The 27,568-nt window shown below is 45.6% G+C and overlaps 1 protein-coding gene across 29 annotated transcripts in view; it reads right to left on the reverse strand.

Annotated features, from left to right (window-relative positions):
* Positions 1-3,497: 3,497 nt before the first annotated feature.
* Positions 3,498-27,568, reverse strand: part of JADE1 (jade family PHD finger 1) — a 281,646-nt gene continuing 257,575 nt past the window's right edge. For 27 of the 29 annotated variants that reach the window (XM_081811881.1, XM_081811882.1, XM_081811886.1 and 24 more), the window contains 6 exons: positions 25,683-25,894; positions 22,128-22,295; positions 20,553-20,669; positions 16,410-16,931; positions 10,880-10,997; positions 3,498-7,366 (listed from right to left, as the gene is read on the reverse strand). In XM_081811881.1, the coding sequence (XP_081668007.1) occupies positions 6,456-7,366; positions 10,880-10,997; positions 16,410-16,931; positions 20,553-20,669; positions 22,128-22,295; positions 25,683-25,894 (2,048 nt within the window). In that variant the 3' untranslated portion in view covers positions 3,498-6,455. Of the gene's footprint in view, positions 7,367-10,832; positions 10,998-14,670; positions 16,932-20,552; positions 20,670-22,127; positions 22,296-25,682; positions 25,895-27,568 lie in introns of those variants that run through there. The other 2 variants (XM_081811901.1, XM_081811902.1) reach the window with 2 other exon arrangements.

Consider the following 27,568-nt stretch of genomic DNA (forward strand, 5'->3'; position numbering starts at 1 on the left):
CCCCCCACTCCAGCAACCCTGTTTGTTTCCTGCAATTAAGAATTCCTCATATCAGTGAGATCATATGATACATGTCTTTCTCTGTTTGACTTATTTCACTCAACATAATACTCTCCAGTTCCATCCACGTCGTTGCAAATGTGGCCAGTTTCTTTTCAAGGTTTGAAAAAATTACCAAATCCCACTAGGTAGGAAGATGCTTTTCCTAAGTTTTCTATGTAATGCAATCTCTTTTGAAGATTTCCAGATTTCTTGAATGAGTGGTAACAATTTCACCAAAAAAGTGTCATATGTATCCAAAAGTCATAAATAAGTTTAGCAATTATAAAGTAGTTGATAAAATATTGTATAATTTCTTATGTCAAAACAAGCATAGTATTTTAAAGCATGATGTTTGAGAAGTATATTTACTCACTTTGAGTTAAGTACTTGGGACTAGTTGAGGCAAAGATATGATCACAGGGATTTAATCTGAAAAAGAGAAGCTCAAACAATTCAAACAGGAAAGCTGGAGCAGAGCCATAATTAGCAAGAGAAGAAGGAAAGCGCCCTTTGAGGCTGCTACATGGGGGAGGGAAACACCAGAGAAAAAGATTTGCTTCATAAAGAAATTGTATCACACTGGTAATAATCCTGAAATTAGAACCATCAGCCAGATTAGTGGGTAAAATAACCATAATTAACCCGTGATTATAAATGCACTATTTCAAACAGCCATATGTAAGCCAAGCAGTAGTGAGAATATCAGGAATACACTAGTGATACATTAGGAATGACACGTTTTTCTTTTATCTTTGCTATTTAATTTGGCATTGCTTGATCTATTCATTTCTACACTTGATCTTAGTCAAAAGACTGAGAAGTGACAACTTATTTCTAAAAACTAACCCGACTTATTGTACTTTATATCACAGAAATATTGAAGGTTTTGCATAGCATCAGTCTAAAGTCTGAAGACATTAGTCTTAATTCTGGATTCATCATCAAGAAACTATGTAATTTTAAATAATTCTCTTTAACTCTCCAAACCGTGTGTTAGGGCATCAGGAGAATTAAGTTTCTGATGGCAGTGTTATTTTCCTGGATCCTATATGCATATATTTTATCTGTAAATATGTGTGTGTGTGTTACATAAATGTATATGAAATGAAACCAGTTCCATTCCCCCTAGAAGGCAGGGACTGACCACAAGCCGATCATGTTGCTCATTATCCATTAGGTTATGTCCAGTCATTCAACTGGTACATGAACATAATGTTTTAAGCCAACATTAGCTTTACTTTATAGAAATTCATTAACGTTCATATGTATAATCCTCAGTATACTCAAGAACACACGAACTATTTGATGTGAACTATTTTTATATTCTGAGAGGCAGCAGAGCCCAGGGAATTCAGTTGCAGCCTGGCTGAGATTAACTCCCAGCTCTTCCACCAACTGACCTTGAGCAAATGACTCCATTTCTATGCCTCAGTTTCCTCATCTGCGAATTAGATAGTGGTGCCCACCTCACATTGTGAGGGTTAAGCAAATTAAACAAATATTAATGCATAAAATACAGACCAGTGTCTGCCATTTGATAAACCCTTGTAATTATCTTCAGAAGTCTGAAGGGTCCCCCGAAGGCTAAGCGGAATGACAGAATCCGTTTTTATTGCAGGTTTTCACTACAGAGATTGCATTGTCAAGGCTGTAGCTACTGGGGGCGGGAAGAGGGAGGTATAAATTTCAGCAAGACTTGAGTCAAGGAAACAGGGAGAAAGGCTGCTGCTATAATCCAGGCAAGAAATGATGAGGCTTGAACTACACGGCAGGTGGTAGTGGGATTGAGAATAGTGAAAAAAACTGAAGTGTGATACAGAGACCTGGCTCACCATGTGGCTGTGGGAGTTAAAGGACAGACTCACAGAGGACTCCCAGGTTTCAGGTGTGGATGACATTCTCTTAAGGCAGGACAGGGAAGAGGACGAGCTCCACAGTCTCCAGCGCCTGCGTACAACCAAGAGGAAATGCCCAGTAAGCAGCCCATGAGAACTCAGGAAGAGCTGGATGGCACAGACCTCAAACTATGCAGCAGACAGTAGCTGAAGTCAAGCAAGTTGATACTTTTCAATGACCAGGCAATCTTCTCTTCTACCCCAGACTAGAACACATCATCTAATGCAGTTCTGAGCATTAAAGGGAAATCATATTGAAGATTTCAACCTTGAAGTTAATTCCAAAGTTTGCTGCAGATGGCTAATGTTTCAAAGGTAAAATCTGTTTTCTAAGTGATCTGGGTAAAAACATGAACACGAGTCCCTGGTACCACATTTCCCATGACATATTGCAGAACTGCCAATGATAGGCCCTTCCTTGGGCTCCTGGGGACTTAACTTCCCCGGGGAACTATTGTGGTTATTCAACTTAAGACCTTTCAGGAAGAACCACAGTTATTTCTCTCTGGGGTCTTACTCAGAGCAAGCAACATGGAAGTAAGTAGTCACTAAGGAGGAACAAGGAGAAATAAACAAGCTTTTAGCCAAATGTATGAACAATTCATGTTTTAAAAAAAAAAACTGGCCAAGATTTTACAAAAATTATAAATTAGGGACAGTAACACCACCCTGTTGTGGCTCATAATCTACAAGAGAATGCAGACTGTAAACCCATAGCAGCTTTGCTGTTCCCACCTTAAAGGAAGGTGTGTTTCATTCTATGCTAATTTCTGCCTGTAGTGGTTAAATAAAGACGGTTTCAGGCCAGGAAAACAAAACCAGAAATTAGAACTAGAGTCTAGGCCCGGTTCTGCCAATGCTTATTGTTGTAATCTTGGACCTACCTCCTTTGTGAAACACAGAGATCTCTTCTTTGTCCTAGTGTTGCAGAATTCTGTTATCAAAAGACAGCATTTAATGAAACTACCCCTTGAAAAATTATTTCTGAAGGATCTTAAAGTCTTCCTGTCATTCAGGAATAACATTTCTTGCCTCAGAAGGCTCACTGGTCAACATGTTGGAGAAATCAAGGCCTTGTTCCTACTCACAGTCTGTCATTTACTAAATGCCTACTGCATGCTTTAGATGTTTATGAACTTGCTTGAAATATCACAATAACCCCCGTGAAGGCGGTGGGATGTAATCCTTTTTTACAGAAGGGAAGATGGAGGCTTATGCTGGGTGGGTGACTTGGCAAAGGTCACATGGCTGATAAACTGCAGTTTAAGTTGCTTAGACTCAACAACAGGTTACTTTCAGATCAAAAATTGTATTCTGGAAAGAACTCCAGGTGGGAAAGACTGAAAACTGAACCATTATCATTTTCCAGTGCCTCACCATCAGAGTGGAGCCAGACAGCAGCCCAGTGAATCTGTGCTCTTCCACAATCTTGTTCTGTCCCTACAGTTCTCCTTCCTAAACCATGAGACAGTCGACATACATACACACCCACTCAGGACCGCTATGTCATCTACATCTTTAAATACCTGGCAAAATCAGATTTCAAAAGACACTCAAAAATGTATTGCAAAATGTACAGCATTTATTCACATACAGACCAAAAGGCACAAATTCTACTAAATAGTTCAACAAAAAAATACAGCTGTCCTCAACTAGTTTTATAAATACTTTCAAAAAGGGGGTAGAAATAAATACAGGATTGGGCCATGTAATATAAAATAGTCATCTCTACATATACTTTGTTTAATTTCTGATTTTTTTAACTCTTCATGCACCTTTTTTTTTTTCCAATTTTAGCTGAATGGACACCAAGCTAGGCACATAGTGAAAAATCCTCTGTACAAGGTTACAAATGTAATGACAAGTTTGTCCATTTCAAAATAATTAAGATTTGTACACAACACATAGAACCCTTCATTTCGATTTTGTGTTTATAACCTAACAAATGACATTCCAGGCAACTTTACAAAAGTTTAACTAGCCTACATTTTGACATAATACATTGATCATAATCAAAGATATTTCTTGGTCAGGATGCACAAGGAAAGATAAAGCTTCAAAGAAAAGAAACGAAAAAGCAGAGCGAATGGCTCGTCCTGAAGAGAGTGCAAGTGGGTGGGGTGGGTGGGTGCTGCGGACGGCCGCCTCATACAGAGGTCCCAGCAGGACGTGAACTAACTTCCAAAGCTATCATTACACTGTCAGAGAAACCGTGCTCTATACCATTTGCATTTCAAAGCAGGAATAAAAAGTGTGGGCTTTTTATTTTTGTGTTTTGTTTTTGTGTGGGTTTTTATTTTTTGTTTTGTTTTGTTTTGTTTTTTTGGTTCAGCATAACTTGGAACGTTTGAAAGCTTTTCAACCTAAATGTGGGGAAAAAACAGGTAAGGCATTATTTTTGCACAAAACTAGCATTCCTAAATAGTGCAAATGAATCTGGTACCTCTTAAAATGGTGAGAGGTCATATACTTACTAAAATTTAGATTTTCTTTCTATGGCTTGACAAGATTACCCCTCTATATATTCTACTCTCACCCAGAGCTGTTGCTATGATCAAAAGGTAACTGTAAAAAGTGTCCACCTTCTTCTGTATCCAGCAAAAAGGTTTTTGCTCATATGCAAAAAATCTGATTTTTAAATTATGCTATGAGTGAATGTACACCTTGGATTCATTAAGAAACTCCTAATATCTGTAGCAACAGCTTATCTGGACAGCAGTCTTTCAAAATGAGCCCCCATAGCTCAAAAATAGTCAATCTAAAAACCTGGGTCATTCTTTCCCCTCCCCTGAATTAGCTACTAAAATGTATTCGAAAAGTTAAGACTTGGTTTGAAAATGTCATACATACAATGGGGATGCATCAGATCTACTATTTGATCATCCGATAAAACTTGCATAGCAAGATGGAATTCAATAAGCCTTTTTTGCTGTTGACAATCACCTGGAAGACTTGAAAGGTAACTACAGAACTCAAAGCATCACTCGTTAAGTATCAGAATGTCCCTGCCACATGGAAACAGATGTATAAATGAATCAGGAATCTGAATACTGGTATTAACAAACTAAGGATAATTTAGGGGAAGTTGGGCTTGTTCCAAGTGCCCATAATTCTAAATTTCATTGCTATTTAAACTTTCCTTCTCTTAAGTTTGATTCACAACTACATTGAATTCCAAAGAAAATTAACAGGACCTTAACACTATCCACTGTCTTAATACATACGCACTACAGTGAGTGCAAAAAACAGAACATTTGTACTCAAATTTAATGCTAAATTCATTATTGCTGATAACTTACTAGTTATTGCCATTTGCAATTAGAAAGTCCAAGTTACGAATTGGAGCTTAGAACTCTTGACTCCAGGAAACCTATTACACTTCAGTCTCTTTCCCGTATAACCTTGGTCAAAGGTAAGAGGTTATCGCAACTTATTGCCTTTCTATTGTTTTTAAAATATAACCTATTATGCTTTTTTTTGCTTTTTTTTTTTTTTTTTTTTTTTTTTTGCTTTTCCTTTTTCTTAAGGAATCCGTTCATGCTGGAAGCCCAGATTCCCCAACATATGCACTAGTGGTTGGCTCTGGGAAGTGTGTCACCAGAGTCTGGAAGTTCATCGCTTGAACTTGAATAGCCATTAGTATTGTTGGAAGCCAGATGGCCAGGTATTGCCAAAGGCCAGGGAGATCCCAAGCTGGCCCGAAAGGCAGTTGTTAGGGAGGAGGAAGGTCAAGAGGACTGGTAAAAACGGGACCAACTGCCCTTTCTCACAGAACTTTCTAACGGCTTCACTCTCCACCAGTCCCATACCCACAACACACTCACTCCAGTGCTTCAGGCAAGTGGGACCTTGCTACATGGACCCTAAATCTGCAAGACGCAGCAGTTCCGCCCTGCCCCTTCAGATCTTCAAGTACTGACCTTTTTCTAAATGCGCTCTTCCCGTGTGCTGTTCTGATTTACACATGAATTCCCTAGAGTTATGGAAGCTTCAGAGCTTGCTGCCTCGGACTACAATGCAAGAAAACAGCCTTGTGGGCCCGAGCATAAATACGACTTCAACATCTGCCACAGTCCTAGAAAGTAAGTTTTATGGGCTATTAAGTGGTGCGTGAGGGTTTCTCAAGAACTGCATCTGATTCCGCATATTCAGGTAACCAAGAGTTTGTGCTTTGGGAAGAATACAGAGGGCAATACAAACTCAGGAGGCTTCCGGAAGCCTTGCCCTCTCTAAAGACTTATTTCATTCATTCTTATTGTAGTGTTTAACTCAGCCTCTAGTCTTAGTGTCTGACGGTTACCATCTACTCTTGTGTTTCCTCAACAAGTTGCAGATAACACACTTCTCACAACAATGATTTATAAAGGACTCTGGGAAAAAAAAAAACTCAATCTGACTTGCAAGTAAATGTGTTTGTGTAGCTCAGGAGTGATGGGGTTCTGCCCATCCCCCACGTCAGAGCTCCGGTCTGGCAACTCCACGACAAGCCCGCCGCGCTCCCACGCCATCTCGGTTTCATCAAGAGGCCAAGATGCTTCTCCTGATAATGTCTGTCCTCCGGCTGATGGTGCTGCTGGCGTGCATACATTTCTTTTCTGATGCCTCACTCTCTGAGTCACTCATCTCTACGTCAGGGACATACCCGTCGTTCTCACTGTCAGATTTTAATTGGTTTTTTGCCCTTTCCTTGGCTGGAACTCGGCCTAAGCCCAAATAGGGGTAGTCTGAGTGCTGGTGGCAGGCGCCCTCGTGGGCCTCTCCCTGCTGCTGCCGTTCGCCCTTCTTTGGAATCCGGAATCCTCCCCAGTTTTTCACGGGGCTGGCAGGCGTTGTAGGCACTTGGACTGCAGTCTGGTTGTAGTTTACTTTGACGAGGGAGCCGTTGCACTTGGGCACCAGCTCCTTCCTCGGGCCAGGCGCTGACTGCCCCGCTCCGGGGGAGGCGGCGGCTCTGGTGTTGTCCAGGTGCCTCTGGGACACGTCTGTGGACCTGAGAGGCTTGTGACTCTGTTTACAAGGTCTGTCCTTTAAGTCTCCCTTACTGAGATCACAATGAAAACGATGGTCTCTTCTGTCCCCAGGGTCTGACATCACCACCCCGTTTTTCTGTTGTGCTGATAGGAGACGTGCTTCTGCAAAGGTCTTTTCAAAACTCAAAAAGCTCTCTGGGACCACCATCCCCTCCCTTCTCGCACACAGGTCCGGCTGCTTCAGGAGGGTTTTGCCTCTACTCCCAGTGCTGTTCTGCAACGGATCTCGCTTATGGGGCTTTTTCAGCGAGTGAACCAAGGAAGTGCCCATTTGCTTCCTGAAGAACGCAGAATGCCACTTCAAGTCCTCTATCTTGGGAGCATCAGGGCCCACAGAAGGGCTGTTAAACAAAAGCATGTTTTCCAGTGAGGAGGACGAGCAGGAAGAAGAAGGCACACCTATGAACATACAACCACAAAGGGAGAAAAATTACAGAAGCAGATCCATAAATATAAAATTCTAGGTCCTTAGCATGGCCCTGTTAATGCAAACTTCCCACCCAACAGGACTACATACAACCACCCAGTCTAAAAAAATTTATACAAAAATATTACCTGCCTTGAGAATCTGCATTCAGTCTGCAGGCTCAATTTAATATGCTCTATTTTCTAAAATAGCTGAAGCTCACCAAAGTTTTCATGAGACCTCTTTCCAAGAAAACCATTTTCCTTCAAACAAAATAAGTGATCTGATTTTCAAAGAGGAATCCACGCAGAATCCTCCTGGTCAAAAGCACTGCCTCTGCCCCTGCACCTGGTTAGGCACCTGCCTCCCCGACAAGACTGAGAGCACCTCAAGGGCAGCAACTGGGGCTTTAAAGTTTCCTTCTCCAGGGGCACCTGGCTGGCATCTGACTCTTGATTTTCAGCTCGGGTCGTGATCTCTGGGTCATGGGATTGAGCCCTGCATCGGGCTCCACGGTCAGCGCCGAGTCTGCTCGAGATTCCCTCTCTTTGCCTCTGCCCCTCCCCCTTGCGTGCTCTCTTGCATTCGCGCTGTGTCTCTCAAATAAATAAATAAATGAAAATCTTTAGAGTTTCTTTTTCCAAAGTAAATATACCCCTGGGGGGCTATGATGAGGATAAATAACTAAATACATGAAATGAGAAAGAAAGGTGTTTAAAATCATTCTTGACACATAGTAAATATCTTTTAAAATTATATACAAAGCCTATTTGTGGAATTAAACTCAACTGTCATCCAACGTGAGGAGAAGGTAAAATGGTGTTTTGCAAATATTTTTGCTGCAAATCACAATAACTAAATTTCACAATGTAACCCAGTAAGAGCTCACATTTCATGGAACCATATTAGCCTTCCCCATGTGATGTGGCACTGACACGTCATTTGCTTTTAATGCTGGTGGTGACCCACCGAATTCATCTCACAACCAACTAATGAATCATAACCCTCAGTGTGAAAAACACTGAGTGAATTCATAACACACTGGAGTTTATCACAAGGACCACGTTTCTGTAAGAGCCTCCAGGACATCTATAAAGAGCTGTTTTCATGTTCTGTCTCCCATAAGGTATAAACCACAAGGAAAACAAGGCTCTGCCAGGCAGGAGCCTGGACGAGACCTCCCTGCTCCACAGATGCGGACACCACACGTGAACAGAGCAGAGCGAGCAGCTCCGAACACGAAAGTGCCAGTGGGTGCCACAGGGGAGGGAGTTCTACAGTCTGCTGGGCCGGGGACACCCGCTTTCTCAAGGATCAAACCTTACGGTCAACCTTCACGCCACACTTCTATTTCTCTTCCACAGTCACCTACTGTGGGAAAGCAAAGGTAAGAGGGACTGACATTTTCTAAACCCCGATTTCCATCTACCTGGGGTCCATGTCTCTGAAAAGTCTCGGACTCATGACCCGGAAGCACTGTCCCCACTGAGGACAAGCTTATCCAGCAGAACGGCCCTGCCCGTTCTCAGCTTCACACACACGTCTAAACCACGGACCCTGACCGACACGTCTGGCCATCTCCTCCTCACCTGGAACCATCTATCTTACAAGACAGGAGATCCACTTGGGGCGTGAGTAAGAACACAACTGAAAGTCTAAAACTGGAAAAACGGGGAGGGGGTGGGCAGGGTTGGCATCCTAAAGGGTTTCCACTTCACTCCCTGTGGCAGCCTGCAGAAAGATTAATGTTGCTTTCAACCCATCACACTTAGTATGGTTCGTATCTGAGGGGAGGGAGGGTCTGTTTACCTTTTCCGGAAGAGCAGGATTTCATTACAGCTGTGTTACGCAAAACACTTCCTAACCTGGTGAAGAATCTCAATCACTTAACCCAAGTAAAAACCTCAGCCATGAAATGCAAAAAGCTGCCGGCAATGTCCATGAAAAATGACTCTTAAGTGAAATCAGATGAAAATGCTCTTCACAGCTTATTTTCAGGAGTAATCAACTCATTACAGAACCACCTCACAAGAGTCACAGAAAGCCCGCCAATGGCCCAACGCGCATTGGCGGCCCCGCTCAGCGGCGGCACTGGGGCTGGTGACAGAGGCCACAAAGGCAAAGGATGAAACAGGTCCGTTTATTTGCACTCAAGCAGGAATAACGAATGAAAGTTCACTTGAAACAATCTGAATCAAACTGCTTTCTTTCACTTCTGAACCCTACTTACAAAAATTTAAGTTTTACAACTGTAAACTCTAGCTAATGATACATCTGGAAAATATTTCTTCTCAGGAAGAAAATACCTAAGGGAACATTAGTAAGTTAATGCCATCAGAATTAACTATGTAACACCTCAAGAATATCATTCAAAACTCCCTAAAGCTTGTTTCTCTTTGTTCAGCTGACCAATTGATGTCTAGTTCCATACATCTGGTTAGTTTTAGGTAAACCAGAATTTGGATTCCAATGTAACAGGTTATAACCACTTCTCTGTTGTTTCTATGTGTCAGTCATCTACCGAGACAAAAAGCCACAGAAGCAGGAAAAGGAGGCCTTCTGTGGCCACACAAGGCACGCGCTGCCCGGGGCAGGGAAGGGCCGCAGAGACTGGCTCCCGAAGACCCGAGACCTGCCCGCTCCATTCAGCGGATCTCCTTCCCTAAGAGCCTCCCGATGCCTGCTGTGCAGGATTCACACTCACAGAATGTCGGTGCTCAGAGACCCGTGAGAGGTCGGGATTCTGAACCCAGCCCCCTCTTACAGATCAAGAGTCCCAGAGAGGTTCAAGGACTTGCCCTACTGTGCATGCACCCCACCTCCAAGTAACGGATGTGCTCTCCAGAACGGAGGAAGTATGTAGCTTAGTTTCATTTTTCACTCTGCCTAGCCCAGAGCAATGTAAAAGAGAAGGCACTAAATAAATACTTGGTGCTGAATCTCAAAAATATCCACACTTCCACCTACACCAAAACGTCCACTGCGAATGTTATCTCAACATGGATGTGTGCCTTAAGTACACGGTCTTAACATAGCTTATTTACCGCACGTTAGAGGTAGATCCAAAGACTAGATAATCTGTAAGTCTCTGTAGGTATCCCCATGACACTTTACATTTATCAAGTGCTTTGCAACACACTAGAGAAGTTGCTGTTTCATTCGAGTCTCACAAGAGCTCCCAGTAGGAAACCTGAGAGATCATCCTCACGTTACACAGGAGGAAATGGGGGAGGCTCCGAAAACTTGGGCTTGCTTGTGTTGGGTCTGTAAGTAGGGGATATAGGATTCAACCCCTATTTGAGGTCACATTCAAAGCCCTTTTCCCTATACCGTGATGCTTCAGATGCCCAAAGATTTTCTTTGAATAGGAAAGTCTGTGCTGCTCAGATTTCTCCTGTAGCATACATAAAAGAAAATTAAAGAAACTATTATTTTTTTCCTTCCCAGAACGTGAAGACTTACAAACCCCTGCACTATTGTTTGACCTACAAGAGCTTAATGCATACCTGAAACTCTTTCTTGCTCCAAGAGCTTAGTGTAAAGATTGAATATCTGTTCCTGGACTTTGCACACAGACCGCTTAATCTTTTCCCTGCGGGTCACCATGTAAGTGAGGTTCCGAACCTAGAACGTAGAGAATAAAGACGCTAAGTAAGCAACACATCATAATGGTACTTTGGTGTTTTTTTTCTTTACCCGAGATCGTGTCCTACTAGGGCCGTGAGTGACATCTGAAATCAAGAGGTACTTCAACATTTTATCCAATCTCTAAACTACTTTTGGGCTGCTAACTAGGATTCCACACACACCCCTCCATGGAGGCAGCAGCAACATGGAAGAGAGATGGGAGGGGGACCTCAAACGAAAGCCCTGCCTCCTCCACCACACCCAGCCTGAGGCTCATCCCAGCAGAGAAGACCACTGGGGTCCAAGTCCAGACATGCCACCTCTTGCCCAGGGACTCTGCTTACCACCCCTCCGTAGCCGCTGCCCATGAATTCTATGATGGAAGGCCTTCGAGCAGTTCAGAAGCCACTTTATCAAGCAGCTCCTGAGGATGGAATTAGGGAAGCACAGTGTCAAGGGCCATCAGAGGAGCACCCCTCCCCCACCCCCCGCCCAAAATTATCCCTGCACCGAGCCCACGAGAGGACCAAATGGGCACCAAGAATCCAAGGAAACTTCTTTGTCAACTGGACAGTATCTGAAATGCGTGGAGCTCACCGGTAGCTAACGTGTTCCTCTAGGATGTAAAGCTAGGAAGTCTCCTCGCTCTGCCATTGCTGTGCTGTCAACATCTCAAGTCCAACTCCCTGTATCACCCCCCTCAACCGCCACTGCCCTCTTCCACATTCATTTGTAAGTAACTAAAAAGACCCAAGTGCTAAGAGCTCCACCTTGTATCTGACTGCAGTCACTGGGGACCCCACGTATATGCCTACTAACCAATACTAACTCATCGACCCCTAAATTTGTTCCCCATTTTTAAAGCCACCTGTGACCAGTTGATACGAAAACAAACTAGTCAATAAGTGCCCTTAAATCCTCAGTCCCCAAACCTACTGGGAAACCAGACTAGATTGCACGCGCCTGAAAACACAAATGTCAAATGCAACACCCCAGAGCTACAATTAAACCTCTCCACAAGATGAAGACCCAGAGCCCCGGAACAGCTCAGCAGTGGGAGTACAGGGCCTCCGTCCCAGGCATGACGACACTCCCCTCAAAACGTTTCCTGAGGCGCGGGCAACCCCTTTCCCTGCCACCTCGACCATACAAGCTGACGGGTCCCCGACCTCTTACGTAAGGAAGAATGGCAACGAGCCCCCCACACAGGACTCTGCACTTTTGGCTTCTGTGCAAGCACCTCCCCTAAGGTTTCCAGTTCTTTCTGAACCCTAAGCGTTCCAGCCCTTCTCCCCTGTGTTCACAGCTGTCTTGTCTGCAAGAGGACAGGAGGCATAGACAAGAACGGGCTGGGGGCTGGCTCGCACATTTGCATCGTGGTGGAGTTTCCGGGCCTAACGCAGGAGCACCCAGTCAGGCTTCTGCTGACCTTCATCAGCTCGCCGACTACTTAGGATCCTCCTAACAGCTCTTCCTGATGTATAGACATGTGTGCGCTTGTGTGTGTAATCTTGGAATTAAAGAATTGAGAAGAAAATCACTCTCCCTGTCTCAGAGTAAATACTATTTTGGTGTAATTCACCCTGGCTAGAGCCTGTTATGACAGCCTCAGAGCTCCAGGCCAGGAAGAAGATGTCCTTTATAAAAATCCGGACCAATTTGGGGATGAAGTGGCTCACAGGCTATTGTCTTTGATAAGTATTGTTCCGGGGGGGGGGGGGGGCTTAAAGTGAAAGCTCAGAAAGAGGAAGAGGCAAGACCTAGATCTGTATCGCAGATTAAAAACTTTTGGCCAACGGTTCTTACATCAAGGAATCTGACTTCTGGAAATAGGAAATAGAAACAAATTCTGACCTCTTAGGAGCAGATGAGGTTATTACTCTATTCAAGTCAGATGTACAGCCAAGATACTTAGATCTCTCTGACTTGAAAGTATCCATGAAAACAGAAACTAGGAAAACCAGAGTACCTGAACTTTGCATACTATTTAAATTTAATTCTGATAGCTTCAACCACTATCCCCAGGAAAGGCTCCCACAATGGCCGCTAGGTGGGAAAATTCCACTTCTGTTCCCCCCTGTCATCTCTGATGAGAAACCTCTACCTGTAACCCCAAAAAGCTAAGGCCAGGGTGGATTTTCATTGGGACAAATCAACCCCTGAATAACCCAGGCCCGGCTGACCACATTTAGACTAGTGAGTGCCCTAAACCTTCCCTCCTTTATGCACAAAGCACTCCTCACAGGACAACTTCCACCAGCAGCCCCGGCTGTGCCTGGGAGCTTGACCCTGGAAACAGGCCCTGCTCGGCCCTTCCCTTGCGCCGCTCAACCAAACATCCTCCCCTGCTTCATCCTCTCCGAGCTGCCAGCAAGGTGTTACCAGAAAAAGAAGTTCATGGGTGCACTCTCACACCATGCTAAACCAGAGTCAGGCTTTCCCCAAAAGCAGTGATTCTCAAACACACACGTGGGACCCCTCAAACACAGAATGCTGGCCACTAACCCCCCGTCCCAGCTTCTGGAGTCAGAGGTGGGGTCCAAAACTTGGCACTTCTGTTAAGTTTCCAGGTACTGCTGCTGCTGCTGATTGGGGCCCACACTCCGAGAACCACTGTCCTCAGGAATTCAAGAATGGCCTCAAGGGGTTTTCCTGAATCCGAAACACTGTTCGCACACTAGAGCTCAACATGCCTTTTGTTCAGGGACAACTGTAGCCTCCATCAGATTCTCAGGGGTAACCATTCCACTGAGTGGTGAGTAGGACAGTCTCCCACGAGCAGGCCCTCTCGATGAGCTAGCCACACGTGCAGAGGGGGCAGGTCTTTGAGTAAGTTCTCACTTGCTGAACTGTTTACTGCATCTTGTAAAAGACAACGTCTAGGGGAAAGGGATCCCACCAGAGTGAAGTGGCGGCCCTGGGAACTTGACCTAGCCATGGACTACACATCAGCAATTGTGTCTTCTTAAAGATGGGGGTTCCCAAACCCTCCTAAAATGCACTCCTGCCACCTAACTTTCCCATCCAGAACTGTACCCAGGTGTGGAATGCCCCGAGGTGTGTATTTCCAAGAAAGCTATTAACCTTATCGTTCATCAGGTGTTCGCATTTCTAATGAAGGCTACTCATTTGTCAGTTTAGGATTGACCACAGCCTTGATTATAATCCCGTGTATTCACGGCTTCTGCATACCTGCTATGAACTACTACTGTGTTTATTAGCAGAACTCTTAATTGAAAGACAACGTAATTTATGATTTGTTCCGGTCACCCCTGCCCTGACGAACCTTTGGCCTGACATACTTACTGTCTATAATTACAAAGCACCGTGCAGCTCTCAGGGGCAGAGCAAAGATTGCAATGGTTTTTAAAGCCACCACCATCGCAGGCCTCACGGCAAATTCTGAAAAACTTTTTGTTTTTCCATTATGATAAGCCCACTTTAAACTGACACTAAATTCCCTAAAATCTCTTAGGCTTTTAATAAAATAAATGTAAGTAATGCCACACACACACAAAAATCCTGATTTATTCCCTGTTTCTCGTACATCATTGGTATCATTCTACTTAAAAACCAACAGTGATGACTCCAAAAAAATGTTTAGAATTTAATTGTAAGTGCGTGTTAATCTGAGTAACTGAAGTACAGAAAAGAGTTAGTACACCACAAGCATTTTCTACACTTTTATTCTGTGGTGATCGTGAGACAAACACAGTCCAAACATTTAGACTTCTCGTCCTCCCTCCTGAGGACTATCTGACTCCATAGCTCATGCACCCCCACGTACAGCGGTCGTCAGGCTGGGAATAATGGCTTCTCACCAGGATTCCAGTTTATCCTTCTGAATCCCTTTCTCCTCTCTGAACAAAACTGCCACACATACATGTGGCTGAGGCGAGGTCTTCTTTACACTCACCACCAGGGGGGGTACGGCAGCACAGAGCCTCACAAACCCTCCTCCCGCCTGCCTCCGCCTGAATCTGGAATCCATCGGAACCGGGCAGGGAGGGGGTGGCACAACATGCTGGCCCCCGGGCACTCGGGTCTCCTACTAAAAGGATCTCTAATGATCGCTTAATACTTCCGCTCCTATGCCATCTTTAGCAGGGCCACGCAGGTCTCTGTGAGAGCTGGATCTTTCGGCTTTAATATTCCTCCAATTTATCCCTATTCTTGGCCTACACTCTCATTTCAAATCATCTCCCAGGCAGGTGAATCACTCCCTGCTAGTAAGTGAGGTGCTTGGGGGCGATGCGTTAACGGTTTCAGGCCACTTGGGTGCCTTTCAGTGCAGGAAGCTTCAGGCCAGAGAGCTTGGGGCCCAGCTCCCGTGCACTAATGAATTTAATCGTAGCTGGCAGTCAGGGGAGTTGACGCAGAAGGTGCTCTAGGACGCATCCCCAATTAGCAACCTCAGTCAGAAACTACCTACAGGGAACAGGAGGCCCTGGAGGGAAGACAGCCCACTCCTAATTATTCCTGCAGCAGGGAGGGAGGTCCAGACTGGCACTCCAAAGGTAACGGAGAGCTGGCGGGGCACAAAGCAGCCAAGAGTTGAAGGAAGTGCCATCAGCCGAGGCTCCAGGCAGCCAACAGCCACTACGTCCACAAGCCAGTCGTGGTCTCAAGTAGTGTACTGAGCATTACTTGGGGCCCCTCAGATCAGGCAGCCCGATGCGCCGGCGAGCCCGCCCCACCCCTGCACAGACACGCGTGGACAGGGACACACGAGCACACACGCACAGTATATATACTCTGCCTCAGTGATGACTTAGCACCTCACTGCCAGGAGAACCTTCGGGAACAGATCCACATGTGTACGTTAAGGTCACGCACACACATCGGCACCCGCTGCCTGCTCTCCCCCGGGGCGGCACCAGGAGCGTCCCTGTGAATTAGCCAAGAAGCGAAGGTGCGCCAGAGGGGCAGTGCTTGGCTCTCCTTGATGAGCCCGTCAGCAGCACCCAGTGTTAGCCCAGGTTTGAACGAGAGAGCTTCCTACTTCTGGCTGCCCCCACCATGAATCAAATCCACCTGGTCTAACTCCGTCTGCAAACAATTCCGAGCCAATCCCTGGGTCATCTTCCTGGGGCTCAGTTCCCTCTAGCACTGGAATGAAGGGGGAAGGGGACACACCCCATTTGATCTTACAGAAGAACAACAAGGATTAGTGGGAAAGTGTTTTAAAAATCAATCACAGAGAAGCTCCCCACCCTGTGGCAGTCTCACACATATGTACAAGGAGTTGGCCAGCCCGTAAATATATTTAACCGACACCACCTCATGCTGCAGTGTGTACAAGGGTCTGCGAGTGAAGGAACTGGCTACCATTCCTTGCTCTGGGCAAGCAGCCGCCTCTTTGCAATCTTCTTTTCTAAGTCACTACAAGGTGTCAGTGTCAATCATTACCCTCTCCAGGTCCTGCCGCAGATGAGTGAACAGCTGCAGCCTCCTAAACAAGACATCCTGCTCCCGCTTCGCTAGATTGTCCTCTTCGTCTTTCTTTGGAGTGATCAAGGGCTTGTTGAAGTTGACCTTCCTCTTCAACTTCCAGTACTGGTACAGGAAATCCACTACTTCCTCGGGCAGCCGCAGGGCCCTGGCAACATCCAGCAGGTTGACGAAGGTGTAGAACTCATCTTCCAGCTGCTGCAGCTTCTGCTTGCGAACACTCACCCGGTGGGCCTCCTCCTGATTCTGCTCAAGGCTGGCAAACGGCTCCAGCGGATTCCGAGGGGAACACTCAGAAGCCCCATTCTCCTGCGTGGCCCCTTCACCGAGGCTCTCCTCGGGTTTTCTATGTGAGCTGTGCTTCGGGCAGTAGGACTTGAACTTGACTTCATCGTTCTCTGCCAAGATGGTCTTCATCTCCAGGCCCCGGTCGAAAGCACAGGTCACGTGGAAGGCCGTGCGGCAATTCTTCACAGAGCACTGGAAAGGATACAGAGAATGAGAGAAAAGACGGTTATGGAGTGACAGTGTGGCTGAAGGCCCTCCATGCTAGGCACCCTCTTCACATACAGGTGCAGGAAGAGGGGCACTTCAAACACATGCCAGGAGAGGGCGCTCTACCTGGGTTAACCCTGGCATGTCTAGTCCAGTCTTAAATAAGGTAAGGCTTATTTAAGGGAACTCTTTCAGTAAAAGGATTCGTAAACCAAACCATCACTCTCTTAGAAAAGTAACTGCATCCAAAACGCCTCTTAAAGCAGACACAATGACGACAAAAGACACATGTAGACAAAGGCGGTCTGGCACACAGATTATACTACAAGGAACATGTGCTCTATATGCAGAGTAAACTGAGGAATTGGTTTTCCTAGATTTGAACTCTTTTTAAAGTGCTTATATAGGGGCGCCTGGGTGGCTCAGGTGGTTAAGCATCTGCTTTCAGGTCAGACCATGATCCCAGGGTCCTGGGATTGAGCCCCGCATCGGGATCCCTGCTCAGCGAGGAGTCTGCTTCTCCCTCTCCCTCTGCAACTTCCCCTACTCGTGCTCTCGTTCTCTGACAAATAAATAAAATCTTTAAAAAAAATTTTTTTTAAGTGCTTATATAAAAAGCTTGAAAAAGAATCTCTTCAGGAAAAATAACTACTAGTCAGAGTTTCTCAAGGAACGTGAATCCTCACGCTTACTTCCAGCCAGGAAGAGCCCTACATGAGTGGGAAAATAAATGGTACATTCCTTCCAAGCAGCCGAGGGCTGCTCAAGTCTGAGGAGAGTGAATAGAAAACTCCTGGAAGAGTAGGAAAGAACAGGAAAAAGGAGAATCCAGCACAGGAAGGGGGATGGGAAAAGGTCTCCTCACTGGTGAAGAAGTTCCACCAGATGCGGAAGGCTTCCGGGGCCAGGGGTGGCCCAGCACCACGCGGGACTAACTGCAGAGCAGCAGCACAACTGTGAAGGACCCGCTTCCTGGTGGGTCAAAGGCAGGTCGTCCTAGAGACTAGGCACCACCCCGCTGTGCCTTCCTCCTCACTGAACACCTTCCCTCTCACTGCCTGATCAAGGCGACAATTAGAGCCTTGATGTAGGTGGCAAGCCAGAAGGCTAGCAGGAGAAAAGTCATGAACTTCTCCCCATCTGATCTTGCTGAGCAAATCCCTGGAAGGAGATTCCTTGCAGTGACTGAAGCCAGTCCCTTAAAAGCAACACTGTATTTGTGTGAGGCCAAGTGACCCCCGGGCACATCAGGACTGCAGAGAGGAGCAGAACCCAGTGGCCCCAGGCCAGCTGAAAAGCTTAACTAAACTTATTCAACAGACCCTGAATCCCATAACCACAAATGACAGAGGCTGGAGTTGGGGCTTTTTCCCCTAATCATTTCAGTATTTAAGAGGTGACTCACTGCCAGCCGTGATTTCTTCCATTTTTATAAAGTCTCTTTTACCCAGAAGTACAGAAAATCCAGCTCCCTTCACCAATCCCCCCATTACAAACACTTAAGGCACATGAACTCACATAAATCTCTTAATTTTACCTATAAATAATCTCAATTCCAAGAAATGTGTGACATCAGCTTCAGCGGCAGGCAGAACACACACACACACCTGGCCACTATCATTAAAAGACAAAGTGCTCCTCCCTTTTAGCACACAGCCAAGTGGGAAGAAAAAGTAGGAACAGATGACTGTGACACTCTCTGGATTTGGCTTAAACTACACCTAACCCAAACGCTCCAACCTTAAAGAGGAATGAACTGCAGCAGAATATTTATACAGGACTTTGTAAAAGCGCCAAATGGCCTTCCTTTGGGTTTTCCTATTCAGGTTGACTCAGCAAACAGATGTTACAGAAACATAAACCAGAGCCTTCACAGCTGCAGACATTTCAGAGAGGAATTCTTTAATAAAATCAATCTATTCTGTGAAGATATGAAAAATCATCAACCTTACTTGGCCTCTTAGACTCCTTCAAATTAATGTTCTGGGAAAAGAGGTCAGTGGCAACAAAAAAAAGTCATTTTACCGTTCTCTCTTCAAAAGAGAAACAGAAGATCTCATTCACCCACCTCTCACAAACATCAGTTCAGGACCAGGATTGGTGTACTCAGGAAAGGGCATAAATTCCTATCCGCAGAACATCAGGTAACATGGAAGAAATAACTTCCATTTCCCTCAGTCTCCCTCAGCTTGTGTCCTGCAAGTGCTCACATGGGTAGGTCTACGCAGAAACGCACTCCCAGGGCTCTAATGCTTGTTTTTAATTCTGAGGCTTTTAAAAAAATTTCTCTTCCATTCTTTCCCAAAAGGCCAGAGGGTTTTGCCATGTTTTAGTTTTAAACTGATTCTATTCACACGCAAAACCCTGCACTATGTTCAAGATCTGTAGCCAAACCCCACCAGCTATCTCATACCTCACCCTCTGAGTATGTTACATTTTGGATTCTTGAACTCCAGTGGAGGTGATAATGAAGAAAAGTAGAAATACCAGGTTTACAAAATGAAAAATTTTAAAAACCTCCGGTCAGTGGATAACTTTACTGAAAGAAGTATTATTAGCCAAAACAAAATGATTTTGCCCAAAGAGGTCATTTCCTTAAAACCTAAGCCTGGCAGTTCGTATCTGTGCCGATCTGTTGTGTTTCCTGCCCCATGAGAAGCCGCTCCAAAACAGTGCCTCTGCTCTCAGCATGTGTGGCGGAGACCGAAGACCAGCCTGTGGCCCTGACGTGGGACCTCCCGGGAAGAGCTGCACTCGGCCAGCTCTTTAGGGCCAACGTCCGCCACAAACGGCATTTGAAACCTTGGTGAACGGAACAGCATCACGGTGAGGCCCGGAACCAACCTCTGGAGCACAGAGGTTGAAAAAACCTGCAAAACCAGCACATCATTTACATTCCCTCCATAATTCTACCTACCTAATGATTTTCTACATCTGTGTGTGTGGACGCAAAAACCGCAGGCCCGGTTTTCACACAGCAGCACCCCCCGTCCCACACGTGGTGCCACGACACATCAAGATATCCAACCTGCATGCAGAGAGCAGCCTCTGCAAACAACACTTGGTGCGGCACCTCGTGGGTGTCCGTCCACCCGGCTGGTGCTCCGAGGACTCTCTTCCAGCAAACACAAAGGTATCGGCACACCGAGCGGACTTCGAACAGCGCCCAGCTAAGGTCTCGCAGGGTCGGGAGGCAGCCACAGAGGCGGCTCTGCCACCGGCCCTGCAAGTGCAGGAGGCAGGGCGGCCACGGCGCCAGGGTCGAGACTGGTGCGTCCCGGAAGGTGTTCGCCTGTGGGAAGAGCTGCAGCGCCAGCTTGGGGCAGGAAGGCAGAAACCAGAGACAAACTGGACCTGTCTTACAGCTCAGGCGGCCTTCCGAGGTGCTCTGTGATTGTTACAGCTGGGGCTCCGGTTACACTGGATACAATCCACCAGCTAAAGGTGTTTGCACTGGGCTCAAATCATTCCTCAGCAGCCTCAGAAGACCTGTGAGAACCTTGATCCTAGACCCATCCCCAAATCCCCTGACCATTCAGAGAGCCCTCCCTCGTCCAGCCCGCAAACAGAGAAGGAAAATGACGCCATTATGACCAAGCGGATTACCTGTATGGAGGCCCCAAACTTCTCATTGCAGAGACTACACACCAGCGCCCACCGACTGCTGGGGATGTGAGACACCTTCGTGATGGGCTCCATCTTCTCGGGGCTGCCGATGCTCACCTAGAGGCCCGAGGAATAGCAAGACAAGGCGGCAGAGACCATCAGACAAGCAAGAGCTGAGCACAGACAGCAGCAACCTATTTTCCTACAGACCTCCTGCCAGCCGGTGGCAAGGGGCATGCATGCACTCTCCTAGGGCAGGAAAACCCCTACTTTCGAGCATCTGGACAAGTGCAGGGGCCAGCTCTGGGCCAGCGGCAGTAGAGAACCCAGAGCCCAGTCGCCATGCTCCATGCCTTCCGTGCATCGGGGGCGGGGGGTCCTGTTGATAAACACACTCAGATAACTGGTAACAGTCATTTCTCACCTGAGTGTTGGGCAGCAAAGATGGGTCTGTATCGACACAGTGCAATCTACTAGACCTCTGGCCCACAACGAAGTGGTCAAGACCAATAGCCTTCTTAAATATATTTAAATAGTTTGTGAACAATGAAGTAAATACATATTAATTTTAGTATCTCCCTCAGTGAAGAAAACCGTTCTCTTCAGTCAGAAAACATTACTACATTCAAAGTGGAAAATTCCCAAGATAAATAAGGCATCCTGTCTGCATTCAGCCTGGATCACTGAACTGTATCCCTGTTAATACCAAACCATGAGATCCGGTGCTACCAAGACTCCAATCCAAATCATTCCCAGATAATTTTCCTCAGGAGGAAAAATGCACCAAAATCACACACCAAAAAAAATGCTTGAAATTTGAATCACAAATGATAGTCTCATAGTGAGCCATGCAAATTAAATTAGTCAAGGTCTGGACTCGAAATAAATTAGACCAGACCTGAAATTAGAAAGAAAATCACAAAAATGTGACCTAAGGCAGTGGTTCTTTAACCATCCTAGTGCTGCACGGACGGCTCACCAGGCCCAGGGACTTAGGGCTGACCCCTGGGGAAGGCCAGAGCGAGGCCATGGCTGTCAGCGCCGCAGGCCCACTCCCGGGAGCGCGCATCAGCAGTGGGGGATTAGCTGGGACACAGTTCTGAAGCGACGTTTGAACACAACCACCTGAGAATCCAACTCACTGCTACTCCCAGTTAACACTCCCACAAATTTATATACCACGTCAAGATGACAGTAGGCCTGAGATACCGTTTAAGAGGGGGTAAAAAAGACAGCAATTAAAAGGTGTCTTTTTACTCATCAGCTGCAATTCCCCGTGTTTATGAGCGGCTCCCCACTCCCACACCCAGCTAAAAGCCCATAGTACTCCTGAGCTAGGCTCCTATTAAGAACCACACCTAGGGCGCCTGGGTGGCTCAGTCGTTAAGCGTCTGCCCTCGGCTCAGGTCATGATCCCAAGGTCCTGGGATCGAGTCCCGCATCGGGCTCCCTGCTCCGCGGGGAGCCTGCTTCTCCCTCTCCCACTCCCCCTGCTTGTGTTCTCTCTCTCGCGGTGTCTCTGTCAAATAAATAAATAAAACCTTTAAAAAAAAAAAAAAAAAGAACCACACCTACCTCAGGGATCCACAGAGCACAGCTGACATGGACCCATTTGGTGCCACTGCGGGTAGGCTTCATGGCCCCGCCTTTCTTGGGACACAGCAAGCACTTTGGCTGAACCCCCAGGGCACACGTCCGGCAGAGCCAGCTGCCCTCGGGGACCTTGAGGATTCCGTAACAGGCCTGTGAAGACACAGCACATCCCCCACGGAAAACAGAGAAACAAGATTTATTTTTCCCCATGTATCTATCAATTTAAAAAACACCTAGAAAGATTTTAACAGAACAGAACAGAGGTTCTCCCACGTCCACCCAGCTGGAAACACTCTCCCTTCAGCAAAAATGCCAGGCAGCCTCACAGTAGCAGCCAGGAGGTATCTGGGATCTTCGGGGATCAACACATACTTATTTACCACAAGGTGGTCCTGAAAACTCCTGGAGGACAAAAAGGTTTACAGAAAATCTGCTTTGCTCAATTGCTACAGGCACCTATCTACACAAAGTTTCTAAATAGCGGGCAGTAAATTCTCAAAACACTCCATGAGGCTAAGTGGGGGAAGCTTTTCCTTCTCTGATTTACTGATGTGGGTGGGATACAAAGGGAGGGAAAAACGCACAAAGCAGTGGAGTCTCTGAAAGCTGTTCAAGGAGATGACCTCTGAAAGAAGGATGAACTACGGAGCTTCTGCATTCCCATAGCTAAGCAAAATCCCCTCACTAGACCCCACCACTCTCCCAAGTGAACACAACAGGCACAGAAAAATGAGACCTTGTAGACAAAGAGAATTTGGTCTCTTCAGCCAATATTTAAAACAAAGCCTGCGGGGCGCCTGGGTGGCTGAGTTGGTTGGGCGACTGCCTTCGGCTCAGGTCATGATCCTGGAGTCCCTGGATCGAGTCCCGCATCAGGCTCCCTGCTCGGCAGGGAACCTGCTTCTGCCTCTGACCCTCCCCCCTCTCATGTGCTCTCTCTCTCTCATTCTCTCTGTCTCAAATAAATAAAAATTAAAAAAAAAAAAATCTTTAAAAAAAAAACAAAGCCTGCTTTGCACAAGGTGGCAAAATTACACAAGACAACATAAAACTGTTGAAATCGAGGATTTTACCACTCAAGTCATTAAGACGGTTCAAAAAGAGAAAAGTGAAGAAACAAAACCAAGATGGTACCAGGAGCACATTCAGAACCTTTAAAAACACCAAACTATTCAGAACTTTATCCTTAAATGAACCAGAAGTCAGGAAGTCGAGAGACACAGTAACATAGCTCCAATCCTCCAGACAGGAAAACACAGCTACTCTGCAATCTGAATAGCCAGGACCCAGAAAGGAAACCACAAGCATGAAGAGAGGAGCAAAGTTAAGTAACACCAAGATTGGAGCTTAGGAGCCTTAGGTCGGTACCATGAGTGAGCCACTGTCAACACAGACTTCCCAGAAAAAAAAAACTTCTAATAGGGCTAAAAGACACTATTAAGGTTTCAAACACTAAAAAGGTCTGCATCAGGCTTTCTAGAGAAAGTCACATTTGAAGAGAGAACTTTCTTTTACTGGAAAATCAAGTCTCCGCTAAATTAAAAGATTAAATACAGTATGCCTTCAAGAACCTCCCAACAGGAAGGTGAAATGTGAGGGCAAAGGGGCAATGTAGCATGGCAGAAGGCTGGGCACGGGGGGGCGCTGGGGGCCCAGGGTCCCAAGTCCCAGTTCCAACGTTGCTACTAAACCACAGGGGGCCCTAAACGGCCCAACCTGACGTCAGTGAGCCCATTTATAAAACAGGGGGTTCAACTAGTTTTCAAGGAGAACCCTTGCTCTCAAAATTCTCAGGGAAGAAAAATAAGTAAAATGGCATAAAAAATACTGAAGCTTCACCCAGGAAAAGAAAACCAGCAACAAAACGGCAACACTGGTAGTCACAGTGATCTTGACACAACAAAACCACTTCGAGAATTCTGTTATCCCAGGGAAACTTCCCAGAAAATTTGAAAATCTAGAGCCAAAAGGTAGCCTGTAACATGACTAAAGCAAGAGACTGTGGCCTCTCGGGGCGCCTGGGTGGCTCAGTCGTTAAGCGTCTGCCTTCGGCTCAGGTCATGATCCCAGGGTCCCGGGATCGAGCCCCGCATCGGGCTCCCTGCTCGGCGGGAAGCCTGCTTCTCCCTCTCCCACTCCCCCTGCTTATGTTCCCTCTCTCGCTGTCTCTCTCTCTCTGTCAAATAAATAAATAAAATCTTTAAAAAAAGGATGAGCGGACACAAGGCCACCGGTGGTGACGTGTTCGGGCAGAGGGGAAGCCCAAGAGGAAGACGTATTAGAAGGAATATGATCAGCAAGAACTTCACAGAACAAACTTGATTCTTCTTTCTGAGAGGTCACCCAAAGAACTATTCCACAGGAGTCTTTAAGTTTGTTTTAAATCTCAACAACAGATGGATAGCCTTTTAAATCATGAGCGTATATGTGAACAAGTGTCCCCAGAAATCCAAATTACTTCATTATTGCATTAAGGAATACAGAAGAGAGAAGAGACAGAGATGGTCACAGCTGTTAAAATCGACCAGTGCCCATCCTTACTGAAGTCGGAGGATTTACCTTTCTGTGGATGGTAGCAAGCAACCACCAAATGCTAGTGGGCATCACAAAGGACAGGAAATCACATTTTAGAAAAGGAACCTCCTTACTCTTCTTTAACATCACAGTTTTTATATAACACATTAGGAAATGTTATGGGTTGAACTGAGTCCCATATAGTTACGAAGTTATCCTAACCCCAGTCCCTCAGAATGTGGCCTTATTTGGAAACAGGGTCGTAACAGATAATAATCAGTTAAGATGGTGTCATACGGGAGAGTAAGGTGGGCCCCTAAATCCATTATGACGGGTGTCCTCGGGAGAAGGTAGCCACGTGTGCAGACAGACACAGGAGGACACCATGGGACAACAAAGGCAGAGACTAGAATTGTGCAGCTGCAAACCAAAGAACACAGTAATTGTTAGCAAACCACCAGATGCCAGACAGACGCAAGGGGAAGGATTCCCCCATAGGTTTCTGAGAGAACATGGCCCCGCCAATACACCTTGATTTCACACTTCTAGTCTTCAGAACTGCAAAATAATAAATGTCTGTTATCCACCCCGTTTGGGGGATTTCGTTATGGCAGCCTCACAAACTCATACAGCAAACTAACTACACCTTTTAGAAACTGTCCTCCACCCCCCGCCCCAGTGTTCATCTCTAAACTCAGCTGTGAGAGCCAGGACAGAGGGGGCTCATATGTTCCTTTGAAGTAAACCTTACTTCTATGGATAAGAATAAAAACATGTGAGGGAAGAAGATTTCCACAGAGGATCCTATTCTTCCAGTTATGTAAGAAGTAGCAGGAAATACTTCAAACACAGTAAGAACCTATTAGGAACAAAAAGATATCATCCATTGAGCACACTTCTTTCACTCACTTAGGACAGCAGGAAAATAGACCCCATCTGGGGTAAAACCTCTGGCCTCCCTGGCGGCAAGTGAGCTCACGCCCCAGGCGGCTCCGTTCTTTCTGGGCCTTACTGCCCACATACCTGGTGCACACAGATGTTGCATTTGTCACAGAACACCATCTCATTGCCGTCCTCACCGTCAGGGGACTGACAGACATCACAGACAACATCTTCATCATATTCAATGCCCAGGCCTTCTTCAGTCTCTATAGCATGATTCATATTGTCATAGCATCGCTGTTCGAATTCCTCCAGGACCCTTTCCATGGTGTATTCATCTAATTCAGGCATTCCTAAAGGAAAAATGCCACAAAAACATTTTTAATAAAAATATTACAGTAAGACATTATTAGTATATTTATATTTACAATGTATAAATCATCTTATAAATAAATCCATCCTGAGTGTCCCATTTTCTACTGAATGCCTCTCACACTGTTCCAAAGAAGGATCTTCAAATTAAAAGGCAGGAAGAATCTTCCATGCAACAGTTTGTTACTTATGGTCACGCACTGAGATGTAGTGCTCTAAGTAGAAAAGCAAAAGATAAATCCTGAAAGGGTTTAAGGATATTAAATACATATATTGTCAAACTACCATTTCATTATATTATACATAACAACTAACATGTAAGTGACTTCAAAACCATAACACATGGGGCGCCTGGGTGGCTCAATCAAGCATCTGCCTTTGGCTCAGGTCATGATCCCAGGACCCTGGGATAGAGCTGCTCAGTGTGGAGTATGCTTCTCCCTCTCTCAAATAAATAAAATCTTAAAAAAAAAAAGGGGGGGAGGAACCTGGGTGGCTCAGTCGTTTAGCGTCTGCCTTCGGCTCAGGTCATGATCCCAGGGTCCTGGGATCGAGCCCCGAGTCAGGCTCCCTGCTCAGTGGATAGTCTGCTTCTTCCTTTCTCTCTCCCTCTGCCTCTCTCCCTGCTCATGCTCGCTCTCTCTCTCAAATAAATAAAATCTTCTAAATAAATAAATATTTTTTAAAAAACACCATGACCATATATTATGGTTTGGGTATGTTCTGCAAAACATTCATTTCTCGCTGCTGAAAATGTTGCTCTGAGAACAGATTTCACTGTGAGCACACAAATGTTTTTAACTGGTTTATCCCTCCTCACCCTCTGAATTTACAAAGTTGAGATGCATAGTTAATCAGACACATGAAAGACACATGAAACACAAGGAATGTCTGAAGCAAAGGAAACAGCTCATTGTGAATCAAATAAAATGCATTCTTATGCAAGAATGATCAAAAATAAATTTCAAGTGGTTATCGTGGTTACAGTAGTGGTGAGGTAAGACTTTTATTTTCTTCCACTTGTGGATATATTCCAAACTTCCTACAATGAAAATACTCATGCAGAAAGAAAAAAACAGGCTATAAAAATATTCTGACAGAACATGTAAGTGGCAACAAACAATAGAAAGGTCACTAGAGCCAACTTTTATGCTCTAATGACTCTGATAAACATAAAACCATCAAATTAACACTTTTTAAAAATTTGGAAAACACATCAGAGCTGACACCGTGGTAAGCTCTAAGCACATATTCAAAAAAGCCACCTATCCATCTCTCACACTCTATTTACTGGTAAGATCCTCCACAGCCTGGCCAGGCACTTACATCTCAATTCTTGCTACCGGTTGTGAAACCAACACTGGCTTTGAAAATACAATCCTATGCCTTATAATTAAATTCTCCCATTACAAAGACCAATAAAAACTAAAACATCTTAAAAAGCGTATGTTCAATTTATGTTAGACATAAATTGCCAAAGTATTCCACACTACCTTTCAATCTGGTGAGTTAGCCCCGTGCGCGTTACTTAAACCACCCGCAAAGGCCTCAGCGTCTTTGGCCGTACCCTCTGCCATAAGACAGGATACCGAGCCAGTCAAGTGCATGACATGGGTCCTGACACAGCTGCCACAAAGCAGAACTTTATAATCTTT

The sequence above is a fragment of the Leptonychotes weddellii genome, chromosome 2 (genome assembly GCF_054177405.1).
Source record: "Leptonychotes weddellii isolate Sample4059 chromosome 2, ASM5417740v2, whole genome shotgun sequence".
Taxonomy (NCBI): domain Eukaryota; kingdom Metazoa; phylum Chordata; class Mammalia; order Carnivora; family Phocidae; genus Leptonychotes; species Leptonychotes weddellii.